Source organism: Scyliorhinus canicula, chromosome 16 (genome assembly GCF_902713615.1).
Source record: "Scyliorhinus canicula chromosome 16, sScyCan1.1, whole genome shotgun sequence".
NCBI classification, from domain to species: domain Eukaryota; kingdom Metazoa; phylum Chordata; class Chondrichthyes; order Carcharhiniformes; family Scyliorhinidae; genus Scyliorhinus; species Scyliorhinus canicula.
In genome coordinates this window covers 47457712-47473186 of record NC_052161.1, presented here as the reverse complement: position 1 = coordinate 47473186, position 15475 = coordinate 47457712, and the positions used below count along the sequence as shown (strand labels likewise).

Below are 15475 nucleotides of genomic sequence, written 5' to 3'. Positions count from 1 at the left end.
TGTGGCCGGGCATCATATTCATGATGGCATGCAATTGGGTTTAGCGGCGCTGCATCCTTCCCGTACCAAATTCCCAACTTCTTCTGGGCCCACCGGAGATCCAGCCCCCTGTGTGTGATGTACACCATTACTGGAGCTGAAAAACTGCTCTTTCATCCTGTTGCTACCAACATTTTAGTAAGTTTACTTGCCGTAAAAATCACCATTTAAATTATAATCATTTGCTATTGTACTACAACTGTATTAACACATCTTAAAGCTCCCTTAGGCTCTTTCATCCCATGGAAACAACCCCATAGTTGCCTCATATTTCCTGTGGTTATCATCTAATTAATTTATTGAATACATGGTGCCAGCAAACACAGTGCAGATGTTCAGGAAATGTAAAATGAGGTGGTGGAAGAAAGTGATACCATTAATCTGTTACAGTAAAAACCCACTCTACTGGAAGCTGAGTGCCTCACTGGCACTAGCTCAATTTGAATATGTAAAGACATATTCAGCCGACAACTAATAAGTGGGCAAAGATGATGTTGTCTATATGTATAAGATACATATATATTATAGATAGATTTTATATTTATTAACACTTCCAATACCGTTGGTCTTAATTTCTCATTTGCACTAGTAAATTTCAGTCTCCAATAGCATATTGAGAGATTTGTATTTCAAGAAATCTGATATGACAATAAATACTGTTGTAAATATGACTTTATTAACACACAAATGTTTTCTCTTTTTTTTTTGCAGTGACTTTTGACCATTTTCAAATACTCCGTGCAATTGGAAAAGGGAGCTTTGGAAAGGTATTTATACTGCAGGCTACATGCTAATTTAATGATGTGCCAGAATGTTAAGCAAAATGTTGATGCCAGAATGTTAAGCAAAATTTTCTAATTGTCAGAGAGACTGGTTGTGATGAATATCGAGCAGTCTTTGAAATTGATTGCACAAGAAATTAGGAACAGTAGAGCTTGATGCTCAAGCTCACAGGCAGCCATTGAAGAGGAAGAAGCTGTTATTGTTACACTGGTTTGCTGGTGCCTATGATTATTTTACCATATGAAGTGAATGCTACATTATGTATCAAACATGAAAGATTAATTCCCTAAGTGTAAGGTAACAAACATCTATATTCAGCAATGTTTCAATATTTAACGCATTGCACATTATAGTGACAGGGGAAGTTCAAAGACAAGTGCACTCTAGTTAATGAGAAGATTCAATTTAATTCAATTTAGATCATGATCACTATATGAAAGGTCTTTTTCTGTTGCATGGTACTGTAGCGTTTCCATTGTCGGTTTGATAGGTATAAATTCCCTCATCTAGTCCAGCAGCAGCGTCTTCATGAACTATGTAACTTCATATAACTATGTAATTTTATCTTTTGTGATGAGTGATGATTAGTTTTTTGAGAAATAGATGAGGGAAACATGACTGCTGCAATGAATTGAGGATGGTTTACGTATCTCCCACTCTAATACCATACTGTAACCTAAACCCAAAGATTTGAACAGACTTTACAGGTTTTACTAGTTTTCTGTTTGCGATTGGTTACAACCTCTACCTTTGTCTACTTTCGAGGCATTACTACTGCCAGTAAAATAGATCCATACACTTTGAATGATATTTCTTGAAAGAAGATGATTTGATAATGTGAACAACAAGGGACCCATTCACGGAATATGCTATATGGCAGCTGTGAACAAATAAGGCTTTCTCTCCAAAATTAACTTTATTCATAAAATTTATAAAACTACGTTTCATAACAATTCAATATTGACATTACCTAATGTGCAAAACAAACAGGTTTCTTTTAGTACTGTTTGTGGCACTTGTGAGCATCTTACTTTACCACAGAAAAAAGACTGGCATTTATACAGGGCCTTCCCCAGCCTCAGGACGTACCAATGTGCTTTATGCCAAAGATGTGCTTTTGTAATCTAGGAAAGCAATGATTTAAGGTTACAGAAAACAGGTAGGGTATACATTTTGCATGGAAATATCCATTCTATGTCTTTCAAGTTCAGATAGGTTTTATGTTGAATGTGTGAAGTATTTAAATTTATGTTAATGTTGTGCATATTTTGTCAGTCGCTTGAATTCACCTTGGCTAAGGCGAGTTGTTCACCATCTACGTTGCATTAGGTATGCAAACATATTTTCATAAACTTGAGTTTCACACGTTAGGTAACCAAGTCATGCAATTCCACATAAAGGTAGGATAACAATGGGGAATAAAATCGGTATTCCAATTTTTCTTCAATGTGTATTCTGTTTGGCCAACATGTAGTGCTAAGTATCATTCGAACAGATATTTTTATGAGTTTACATTCACACCTATATATTACTCCATAGAACGCTTTGCTGGCAGTGTTTGTGGGAGGAGATAATTTATGCATGAGTTTGTTTTGGCATTTTTATGTCAACAAGCAAAACAATACGAGATGTGGTGGTCTAATGGGAATCCTTCCTGTGTGATGATGCATTGTGTTGGGACTTAAATTCTATTCTAAACCCCCAGAGTTAGAAATTTCTTGTCGGAGAACATCAATGTTGGCAAAAGGGACAATGACCAATTTAGAATGCAAACTAACAAGGTTTATTTTTATTCGAGTATCCAATTAATTTTTTCCAATTGAGGAGCAAATAGCATGGCCAATCCACCTAGCCTGCACATCTTAGGGTTGTGGGGGCGAAACCCATGCAAACACGGGGAGAATGTGCAAACTCCACACGGACAGTGACCCAGAGCCGGGATCGAACCTTGGACCTCGGTGCCATGAGGCAGCAGTGCTAACTACTGTGCCACAATGCTGCCGCATCTAACAAGGTTTATTGACAACAGATATTAACACTTAACTTCCCATTCGTCGAGGCATTGACTTTCCCATGGATATCAAGACTTCTGGAGTCTTCTTTTCTTCTTGGTTACTTGAACCAAGGTCGCTGGACTCACGACATTGTTTGAGATTTTAACTTGGTCAACTCTAATATACATGCAAAACCTCTTTGCAGACTTCATCTCTAATTTCCCAATTGACCTTAACTGCTGTAGCTGCATATTTCACAGCGACATGAGTGCATCCCTCTCTCTCTCACTTAGGACAATTGCTTTCGCCCTAATACTTGATTCTAATACTGAAGACGATTCCTTGTGGAAACCCCTGAGCCAATGACAATTACATTCGGTGCTTAGTCATTCTGACAGAAATCCTCCAGCCAATGACAATTTGGTCACTTTTGGATTCTTAAGTAGTCCCCAGCCTATGATAATTACCCATCGACTGACGATGGCCTTGGCAGGCACTAGCTTCTTCGCAAGTGCCCTACTATTAACTCATAACTTTTTTCCACCAAAAAGGCCCCCTTAGCAAGTGCCCTGAGATGAATAGGGGATAATAGATAATATTCATTAGGTATACAAATATATTTTCACAAACTTGATTTTCACACGTTAGGTAACCAAGTCATGCAATTCCACATAAAGTTGGATAACAATGGGGAATGAAATAGGTATTCCACTTTTCCATCAATGTTATTCTGTCTGGACAACATGTAGTGCTAAGTATCATTCAAACAGATATTTTTATGAGCTTACATTCACACCTATATATTAATCCATAGAACGCTTTGCTGGCAGTGTTTGTGGGAGGAGATAATTTATGCATGAGTTTGTTTTGGCATGTTTATGTCAACAAGCAAAACAATGAGATGTGGTAGTCTGATGGGAATCCTTCCTGCGTGATGAATAACCCTAACCCTGGAATTTGCAAAGATCCGTGGTGATGCTCCCCTATTTCTGCACAGATTTTGCAGCTAACTTTTGCAACATTCAGTTCAGGCTTTGCACTGGTGTCAACACAGCTAATAACTTCTACTCAAATATTTCTAACTCTTGGCCAATGGGACAAATGCACATGGCTTCCCTGCAACAAATGGACCTTTACTTACAACTTGAGCTCTCAGACCATTCTTCTAACCATCAGCAGCCCAATTTTGTCTTCTGTTCACAGAATGCTACAGTGCAGAAGAGGCCCTTTGGCCCATCGAGTCTGTACTGACAGATGAAAGGCCTTGACTTGCCCTCCTAATCCCACTTGCCAGTACCTGGCCCATAGCCTTGAGTGTTATGATGTGCCAAGTACTCATCCAGGTACTTTTTAAAGGATGTGAGTTCTACCACCCTCCCGGGCAGAGCATTCCAGATCGTCATCCCACTTGAAGTAAAAATATTTTTTCTCAAATGTCCCCTAAACCTCCCACCCCTCACTTTGAACTTGTGTCCCCTCGTAACTGACCTTTCAAATAAGGGGAACAGCTGCTCCCGATTAACCCTGCCCATGCCCCTGATAATCTTGCACACCTCAATCAGATCACTCCTCAGCCTTCTCTGCTCCAGAGAAAACAACCCAAGCCTATCAAACCTCTCTTTATAACTTAAATTTTGCATCCCAGGCAACATTCTGGTGAATCTTCTCTGTAACCCCTCCAGTGCAATTACATCCTTCCTATAATGTGGCAACCAGAATGGCACACAGTACTCCAGCTGTGGCCTCACCAAAGTTCTATACAACTCCAACATGGCCTGCCAGCTTTTGTAATCTATGCCGCTGTTGAATCGCGCCCATAACGTAAAGTTCACGGTAATGATCCAATTTGGACCAAACCCAGAATAGGTCTAAATCTATTAACAAGAAATGCATTAACAGAAAAGGAGCATCATTCATTTTCTCATTGTCCGCTTTGTGCTACATTTATAAGTCCAATTATTATTTCAGTTTTTCCATAAAAGAAAAGGCCCATTCTTTGCCAACTAGTATCTTGCCATGAATAAACAGGAAGGTTGCAGGAGATAAGAATTCTTGGGAGAATCATCAACCTTTCAGAAGCTGTGATAAAAAAAATAATCACATGTATTTTTCATTGCATTTGACTGGTGGGTGCTAGCATGGAACGTGCGAGTGGTGAGCAGGAAATTGGATATGATTATTACTGCTGGCCTATTTTGTAGTTAATGTGCAAGACTGTTAATTAAACTCTAGTGCGTATCAGTGTGAATCTCTCCTTCTCTTGTGGGGATCACAATGTGCCCAAGTTCACCCAGAAAGAAATGGAATGGACGTTAAAGGCCAGGGGAATTCCAGACAGTCACCGGGAAATCGTTCAAAGCTGGAATCATCCCATGACCATTTACTTGAAGTACATTTTTAATGATGGATTTCTGACAGCTGGGTTTTTAAAAAAAATAATTTTTATTGAAAAATTTTGAATTTATACAACAACATCAGACCATACTAAAATACCAACAATAACAATAATGACAACAATCATGAACCTTCGCCCCTCCTCAATGAACAACCCAACATATTAACAACAACTTAAATTAACACAATGTTAAGTTACATAACCGTAGCGAAAAAAGAAAATATAAACTATAATAAGGAACACCCCCCCCCCCCCGGGTTGCTGCTGCTATTGACCAAGATACCTATCTTTGAGCCCGGAAGTCCAGAAAAGGCTGCCACCATTTATAGAACCCTTGTACTGATCCTCTCAGGGCAAATATGACCCTTTCCAACTTTATAAATCCCGCCATGTCATTGACCCAGGTCTCCACACTTGGGGGCCTCCTCGCATCCTTCCACTGCAGCAAGATCCTCCTCCGGGCTACTAGGGACGCAAAGGCCAGGACACCGGCCCCTTTCGCCTCCTGCGCTCCCGGCTCCGCCGCAACTCCGAAAATCACGAGTCCCCACCCTGGTTTGACCCTGGATCCAACCACCCTCGACACCGTCCCCGCTACCCCCTTCCAGAATTCTTCCAGTGCTGGGCATGCCCAGAACATATGGCCATGATTCGCTGGACTCCCCGAACATCAGGTGCACCTGTCCTCACCCCCAAAGAACCTACTCATCCTAGTCCCGGACACGTGGGCCCGGTGCAGCACCTTAAATTGGATGAGACTAAGCCTCGCACATGAAGAGGAAGAGTTGACTCTCTCCAAGGCATCCGCCCAAGTCCCGTCCTCTATCTGCTCCCCAAGTTCCCCCTCCCATTTAGCCTTCAGCTCCTCCACTGACGACTCCTCCACCTCCTGCATTACCTTATAGATGTCAGACACCTTCCCCTCTCCGACCCACACCCCCGAAAGCACTCTGTCCATCGTCCCCCGCGAGGGCAGCAAAGGGAATCCCTCTACCTGTCGCCTAGTAAACGCCTTTACCTGCAAGTATCTGAACATGTTCCCTTGGGGAAGGCCAAATTTATCTTCCAGTTCCCCCAGGCCCGCAAACCTCCCGCCAATAAACAGGTCCCTCAATTTACTGATGCCCACCCTTTGCCACCCCCTAAATCCCCCATCCTTGTTCCCCGGGATGAACCGATGATTGCCACCCAATGGAGCCTCCATCGAGCCCCCTGTTTCCCCCCTATGCCGTCTCCACTGTTCCCAGAATCTTAGGGTCGCCTCCGCCACCGGGACGTGGTATAACTCTTAGGGGAGAGTGGTAACGGCACCATTACCATGGCACCCAGGCTCGTACCTCTACATGACGCCATCTCCATTCTTTTCCACGCTGCCTCTCCCCCCTCCATCACCCATTTACGCACCATTGACACATTGGCCGCCCAATAGTACCCCAAAAGGTTGGGCAGCGCCAGCCCGCCTCTATCCCTCCCTCGCTCCAGGAAAACCCTCTTCACTCTCGGAGTCCCATGTGCCCACACAAAGCTCAAGATACTGCTAGTCACTCTCCTAAAGAAGGCCCTGGGGATGAAGATGGGCAGGCACTGAAAGAGGAACAAGAACCTCGGAAGCACCGTCATTTTGACGGACTGCACCTTCCCCGCCAACGACAATGGCAGCATGTCCCACCTCTTGTACTCTGATGTACAAGCCTGGTGAAATTATGTTTGTGAAGAGTCCCCCAGTCCCTGGCCACCTGCACCCCCAGGTACCTAAAACTCTCCCCTGCCCGCCTAAGCGGGAGCCTACCAATTACTTCCTCCTGGTCTCCAGGGTGCACCACAAACACCTCACTCTTACCTAAATTTAGTTTATAACCTGAAAATGTCCCAAACTCAGCTAGCAGCTCCACCACCCCCGGCATCCCTCCCACCGGGTCCGCCACATACAGTAACAGGTCATCGGCATACAACGACACCCTATGTTCCTCCCCACCTCGCACCAAACCTCTCCACCTCTCTGAATCCCTCAACGCCATCGCCAACGGCGCGATTGCCAATGCAAACAACAAGGGGGACAGGGGGCAACCCTGCCTGGTCCCTCGGTAAAGCCGGAAGTACTCCGACCTCCTCCCATTCGTGGCCACGCATGCCATCGGGGCCTCATAAAGCAGCCAGACCCATCTAATAAACCCTTCACCAAATCCAAACCTCCCCAACACCTCCCATATGTACCCCCACTCCACTCTATCGAAGGCCATCTCCGCATCCAGCGCCACCACTATCTTTGCCTCCCCCTCAATCACTGGCATCATGATGACAGTCAACAATCTCCGCACATTCGTGTTCAGCTGCCTTCCCTTCACAAACCCTGTCTGGTCCTCATGTACAACCCCTGGCACACAGTCCTCTATCCTGGTGGCCAGGATTTTTGCCAGCACCTTGGCATCTACGTTGAGGAGAGATATGGGCCTGTATGAACCGCACTGCTGGGGGTCCTTGTCCCTCTTTAAGATTAACAAGATCAGCGCCCGCGACATCGTCGCGGGCAAAGTCCCCCTTCCCACGCTTCATTTAAGTGTCCACAAACTTTTTATAAAATTCCACCGGGAACCCATCCGGCCCCGGTGCCTTCCCTGACTGCATCTGCCCGATCCCCTCCAGCTCAATCAGCGCACCCAACCCCTCCACCTGCTCCTCCTGCACCTTCAGAAAGAAAGCCCGTCGAAGAACCTCTCCATTCCCCTCCTCTTCCCCCGTTGGCTCCGACTGGTACAGTTCCCCGTAAAAGTCCTTGAAGACCTCATTCACCTCTACCCTCTTCCGCACCACATTCCCACTCTTGTCTCTCACTCCAGCAATTTCCTTAGCCGCATCCCGCTTGCGGAGCTGATGAGCCAGCATCCTACTCGCCTTTTCACCATGTTCGTACACTGCCCCTTGTGCCTTCCTCCACTGTGCCTCCGCCTTTCTAGTGGTCAGCAAATCAAATTTAGCCTGCAGGCTGCGCCTCTCCCCCAACAGTCCCTCCTCTGGTGCCTCTGCGTACCTCCTGTCTACCTCCAGCATCTTTCCCACCAGTCTATCCCTCTCACTCCTCTCGCTCCTCTCCCTGTGTGCCCGGATGGATATCAGCTGACACCTGGGTTTTTAAGCGTTTGCTTAAAACCTTCTTTGGAACCTTCTGACCTTGGATTTTTAATCACAACTTTTTTGATTGTTACAATTCAGAATTGGAACATAGGGCACTGTTCCTTTTTTGTATTATTTGAAGTTGGAAAAAGGATAATAAGAATAACCCAAGGTGGGTTTGATTGTAGCAGATGTCGTTTGACCTTGATCACACACCTGTTTGGGAATATCTGAGATAAAACAGCCTCTGCAAGCCCCACTTCACCCTGGAGACCATGATAGTTGTGCAGGAAGCTGCATCCTGAACTACAGTTGTCCTCCAGTACAGTACAGGGACAGTATCTCTCGCCAACACCAGTACAGTTCCACAATTTTATTCCTTAGGCGCGTTTCAAAGTACCCAGAGGGACATCGGCAACAGCAGTTAATTTGCAGTGTCCTGGTGCATCAAGCAGGTCACTGATCTGTGCAGAACAGAAAATTCATAAGGGAAACTCCATCGTGAATTTTGCACATAGAGAATGATTAATCACACTCAAAGTGAAACACATAACCTTGCTACAAAGTGCATGCTCAGAGAGACAGTGACCAGCAACACAGATCATGCGAGTCAATGTCCACTTCGCAGGCATCAATCATGATCCATGCATTTTAAGGGAGAGTGTAAATTGTCAGAATAACTGCTGGTAGGCTTAAGTGTTGAGAAGTTGGAAGTCTGAAGAAGAGACTGATACAAAAATGAGCTTCTAAACTCCTGTTTTCTCCTGGACTTCCTTAATATCTCCCATCTCCACTCCAGCCTCAAACCATCTGCTTCTGAAACTCAAATCCATGCTTTATACTTACAAGAAGAAAATTCCAACACCTACATTCCATAATTTGAGCGCACCCAAAACTCAGCGACTCTTTCCCAGCTTGTTCACTTCCTTGCCACCACTGTGACTGTTGACACACATTGGTTCACTAATGGACTTTGGGGGGCACCTCCATTATGCAGTAACCCCTTGACCCACTGCAGGGCCTACCGCATCAGGGCCAAGCTTGAAAATGCTTGCACCACATCAAGCTGGCATGAATCCCAGCTGAGAGGGTTGGAGCATTGCGGGGAGCAGGGGGAGGGGGGGGGGGGGTGCTCAATTTTAAATTCCTTGTGTTCAGATTCCACCAAGGGCTCGTTCCTATCGTTGTGATCTCCTCCAGCCATGTAACCATCCACGATCTCCGCACCCCCATCCGACCTTGGCTTCCTGTGGAGCATCCACTTCCTTTGCCGTGTCATGGGGGGGGGGGGGGGGGGGGATGAATGAATTCGGCTTGATTCTGGACTTATTTTCCACAAACTTCGGCACTTTTCACCTCTCCCTCCTTTAAGATGCTGCTTAAACCTTAACTGATTTCTTCTTCTGCACTTTTCACCTCTCCCTCCTTTAAGATGCTGCTTAAACCTTAACTGATTTCTTCTTCTGCACTTTTCACCTCTCCCTCCTTTAAGATGCTGCTTAAACCTTAACTGATTTCTTGTCACCAATCATCTTATGGCTCAATTTCAGTTTGTTTCTGATTGTGCTGCTGTGAAGCGTCATGAGTTTTAGTTTGTTCCGAACACGTCAGAGCTGCTCCTTGTTCACAGAACTCCAGTTTACCCTCAACACCAGCTTGTCAAATGAACTTGAAAAACATGGCTATTTTTGTTGAAATCTTTAGTGGGCTTACTTTTTCAATCACAAATGTGACAATAGTGTCAGTTAGATTTGCGACTGATAACAAGTAACATAGGCGTGGATTCTCCGTTGCCCTCCGCGGTGCAGGCTTCCTGAGCTGGCGGAGAATGGAGCATTGGATAAAAAACGGGGTCGGCGCCGTTCCGATGCTCCAGATCCCGCTGGCAGAGGCAGCGAGCCTCACACCACGTGCCGGCAGAAAGACGTAAATGGGTCATTTCCATCTGATGAACAGGCTGGAAGACCAATTATCCAGTCCCCCCGGCCAACCATAATGCTCCAGCCCTCTCAGCTGGGATTCATGCCGGCTTGATTTAGTGCAAGCATTTTCAAGCTTGGCCCTGATGCGGTTAACCCATGATGGGTCAAGGGGTTACTGCATAATGGTGGTGCCCCCGAATGTCTATTGGAAGGTGCCCTCCCCTCTCCAATGCAAATCCTGTCACCCATCAGAGAACCCACCCCCCCAAACAGATGCACCCCCCTTCAGAGACCCCCTGCCTGATAGCTGAAGAGCAGTACAGGCATTAGAGTGAAAAAAAATCACTGCATTTTCACTTGCACTTTCTGAACATCTGCTGCCTCAAACAGAAGTTTATAAAGAAGCAGCTGTTTCAAGTGTAAGAGGCTTTGACCAAAGCTAAGTATACATCAAAGGGCTTAAAATCCCTTAACAGCCTCTGAAATGCAAATATTCCATCAATTTCGCATATGAATACATTGCAGTAGTGATTGACAGTGGTATTACTCAAGTCACAGCTGGTTGGTGGATTGTTGAACTATCTTTCCCTTCATGCTTGAATGCATCTCCATTAACCTGCTTTGATGCTAACCACAATGTCTTTAACCACTCTTGCTATGATTGACAGCTTCTCACCACATCAAAAGCAGCTAAGTAATTTGACTTCCTCTTTTTCACAGCAGAAAGTGGCCATGGCAGCCCAATGGTGAGTGGATGAGAAAGTATGTCCATGGGTGGGGGCAGTTTCAGTGGGGCCAGATGAGGGGAGCTGGGTGGACAGACCACTAGTGAAGGAAAAGCGGAGACTGTCTCCGATGAGCCCAGACAGCCAGTAAAGGAGATACCGATATACCATGTCCATTACCTGCCACCAGTCCGAACAGGGAAGGCTGCTGGGTTTCCCATTTGGCGCTATTCACTGACCAACACCGGGAACATTGTGGCGGGGGAGGGGAACGGGAAGAGGCATTTAAGTAATCATTAATTAGCTAAATAAGGCCTCATGGATGGGTGACCCAACAAACAACTGCCTCGCCGCATGTAGGGGCATATGGTTAGGCTCTGGAAAAGGAACCAATATCAGTATGCACAATTTTACACCCACTGCCTGACTTCTTCCTGGGGAATGTAAAATTCTGCTGTTAATCTCCTCCCTCAACCTAAGTGTGTTGAATTTCCATCATGCCTATTGGCCAGATTGTCCTTCACTGCCAGCAATGGTCATCTTCCTTACCCTCATTTATCCAGCAGATCTTCAATCATAGTGGACGTGAACTACCGGGTGCTTTGCCCTCTGCTTCGAGTATGGTGCAGCCGGTGAATGCCGTGAGAGGCCTCTCGTAGGTTTCCCGGTAATCTTCACGCCTCACGGGATTCGTCCAAATCCCACGAGGCGTCAGGAGTCTGCATCTTGCCCACAAGGGGTATGACCAAACGGCGCCCGCCGAAGGCGATTTAAAACCGTCTTAGACAAACTTGCCCGTTATCCACTGGCCTCCCCGACGAGGCTACAGCCGGGTGCTGTTCAGCACTGGTCCACGCAAAGGGGGACCAGGTGGAACAGCACCAGGGGGTCCAATGCCATTGGAGACCCCTAGATGGGCAGGGTCAGTGCAGGACTACTCCTTGGTCCTCCCCTTGGAAAGCAGGCACTGTGGCACTGCCTAGCTGGCACCTTGGCACTGCCACCTAGACACTGCCAAGGTGCCTTAGTGGCACTGCCAAGCTGGTTGGACCACTGCCTGAGGGCCAGGGTGGCAGTGTAGGGGTGTCCGAGTGCGAGGGTGGCACTGCCAAGGGTCAGGGCCCGAGAAAGGCAATGCCTATGAAAGGAGCCTGGAGGGGGTGTGTGCGCAGGACATGTAAGTAAGGACATCTGGGAGGTTGAAGGGGTCCTGGAAGGAAGGTGTGCTGTAAGGTGGCTTGTGAGGGCCTGAAGGGACCCCACAGAGGAGTGTCCTCACTTGGGGGATGTGGGGTAGTGCCCATATGTGTGGGGGGTGACATTGCCCATGGGTGGGGGCATGGGGCCCACAAGCTCACTTGGAGATTGGGGCACCCTTTCAAATTGTCGGCCCGATCTCTAAGTTCGGTACCCAGTGCTAAAAAAAATTCTAAGTGTGGGCTAAATCAGTGAGAAACTCGCAGGGTGTAAAATAGTGACTAAGTGTCATTGAATAGCGGTGAGGAACTCCCTGAAAAACCCGCCACAAATTAACTTAGAAATTTTGGGGGAGAATCGCACCCAGTAGCTGTGAACGTGGGGAGAAAAGCATCCAAGAATATGGCAGCTCTAAGCCTCTTCATTTGCCTTGAAGGCACGATTATAGCCCTTTAAATGGTGTCTGCACCCCTTGAAATCTCTATCAATTGTGTCAGTGCTTCTTTAGATGACTCCGTGTCCAAGTAGGGGTCCGTATAGATTAGATGATTTGTGTAAAAGTGAAGATTTGACCCTTTTGTTCTGCAACATGAGTTGCATTGTGCTACTCCTGCCTGAATCAGGAATGAGCTGCAATTTCTCCCCTTAATTAACGAGTAGAGCTCATGATTGTTTAAATTCTATAGTGACTGGTCGGAAGGGGTCAATCTAATAGCCTGATTCCCTTTACCTCTTTTCTACATTGCATCCTTGTAGTTGCTAATTAAGAATTTAGAATACACTTGTTTCAAATGTTATGAAATGTTAGAAAAAGTATAGTTATGATGTTTTCCTTGCTGCTATCTCCGAAGAAGCAAGAAGGAAAGTGACATTGTGGTGAAGCTTAATAAGCTTTCCTTCGCACACAGTGCTGCAGCACTATGACAAGCTGAAAACCTAGACATGGAAATATGACTGCACTGTTCAAGTTTCAGCTGCAAAGTTCCAACAATAACACAGATGATGCCCTACTTAAATGTAAAAAATAATGCTTGGCCAAATGCTGTTACCTGAAGTTTCCACTTTTTGCTAAGTGAAAGAATTGCAGCCAGGATGATACTTTAATTTTTTTAAATATAAATTTAGAATACCCAATTTTTTTTTTTCCAATTAATGGGTAATTTACCATGGCCAATCCACCTAACCCGCACATCTCTGGGTTGTGGGGGTGAAACCGACGCAGGCATGGGGAGAATGTGCAAACTACACACTGACAGTGACCCAGGGCCGGGATACACTACTTTAATTATTAAACATTTTGTAGACCTTAGCTGCTGGCAGCTCAACAGAACACAGACTACATAGGACTGTAATTAATTTCCACTTGAGTGATACTTATGCAATTTAACCAAGTAGCTATTTAATACATAGTAAGTAAAAGTAGATCTGTTTGTTTAGGTGAAGTTCCATGCACTATCTCCCTTTCTCTCCTCTCCCGCATCTGTCTGTCTTTCTTTAGTAAAATCAGACTGATTGAACATACTCTTGATGAGTTGCTCAACGTGTCTCAGTTGCTATGAATGCAAGTTTATGCCTTCATTTTTGTTTCTGAAAATTGACAGTATCAAATTGATAATTTTGTATTGATTCACGTCTGTGCAATGTTAACCAGAGTAAAGAGCAACATTCAACCACAATGCTTAACTCTGTAAAGAGGTTTACCGTTTTATATTTTTATGCTATTTCTCAGGGTTAGCACATTAGCAGTGGATTTTCTATGTGCAGTTAATCTCACAAAGCCAAAGTAGGTTGTTCAAAATCTATTTAAGGGATCATTGGATGAATGCATTATCATGCATATGTTATCCATTGCATCCATTGCTCTAGTGCTTTCACAGGCAGTACTTTGTTCTTTTTAGCTGAACTTACTGAAGATATTTTAGCTCATTCTTTTGACTCTGGCCAGTGCTGTGTTATGATTTATCTTTTTCCAATAATGAACACACCTCCTAAGATCCTTAATATAGCCATTTTATTGTCATAAAAGCCAATGGAAACGCTACAGAAAGATTCCAGTTGTGTTGCATTTTACTGAATAACATGTATTATTGGAAGCATTTCACAACTATTTTCTTTTAATATTCTGCTCAGTTATGTTATACTGCTGCCAGTCAAGGACAAAAGTTCGAGAAGAAGTTAAAAATAAAAGTGTTGAAAGTTTGCAACCTGACCCAATTTCACAAGCTGCCTCAGGGGTGGATGTGATGGCCAGGCCATCATGTCTGCTTCTCCTGTTGTTACGGAGGGACAGGATTATTAGGTAGGTCAGATGTGTGCTAAATAAAAAATTATACCAGCAAAAAAGTTTTCTTTGAAGTCGCAGGGCACTGTATCCGCATTATAAAGAGTAATGTCTGCACTTCTCTCTAGCTGTGTCTAGGTTAGGCAATCTGAATTTCCTACCAGCCTCACTGTCTCTCAGTCATACCCGGCAGCCAGCCCTTGCTAATCCTCCGCATTTTCTGCCTTGTATCCCCATTCCACTGAGTCTGCTCAGGGCTCACCTGGTTTCAATGAAGGATTCTCCTGGCACAGCATGCATTTGGATTTGTTGTTGGGAAACTCATAACTTTTTAATGGCATCGCTTCCCTGTCTCTCATGCCATCTTGTTACTGTTTGCTCCTTGTCTTCTCTTCATGGTTGGCATGGTATGCATGGCAAGGACAGGAGTCACTGAAGGCAGCATGCTGCATTTGATGTGGTGGTTGTGCAGACAATCTGACCTTGAGTAGCTCCTTTTCCCATATGCTCACACATATGTTCCCCTCTACCCTTTCAGTCCCATCATATTTCCTACCCCTTCAATTTCCTATTAATTGTCCTCTCATGGGTCTGGGTCATAATTATAAAACCCTTAAGTATCCATTCACGCCTCTTTCTTTCCCACCAAATTGCGTCACAGCCGGGGAATTGCGGGCAAAGGGCCATAGCATCGTTAGAACCAGCAATAAATCCTTTTGGGATTCTCCCAGCCTCTGCTCCTCCACATAATCTGACTCATGCCCAGCAAGTGTCATTCACCCGGCTCCTGCAACTCTTTGACCGTCAGGCACAGAGGGAATCCGGCTCGAATCATTCCTAGTCTCCACAAACGTCCAGTTGTGATGGCCATTGAAGCCCCCAGGTGGCCGGGGAAATGGCTGGCATTGCCCCAGGTTGGCACTGCCAAGTTGACACAACCAAGTTGGCAGGTCAGAGTGCCAGGTTAACAGTGTCAGAGCAGGGGCCTGAAGTGGTGGCATGGCGGGAGGAGGGCTCCTGAACGGCAG

General features: G+C 45.3%; 1 protein-coding gene across 2 annotated transcripts in view; it reads left to right on the top strand.

Moving 5' to 3' along the window:
• LOC119979630 (serine/threonine-protein kinase 32C) overlaps window positions 1-15475 on the top strand; it is a 428471-nt gene that overhangs the window by 186189 nt on the left and 226807 nt on the right. For both annotated transcript variants that reach the window (XM_038822141.1, XM_038822143.1), the window contains exon 2: window positions 751-806. In XM_038822141.1, the coding sequence (XP_038678069.1) occupies window positions 751-806 (56 nt within the window). The remainder of the gene's footprint in view (window positions 1-750; window positions 807-15475) is intronic.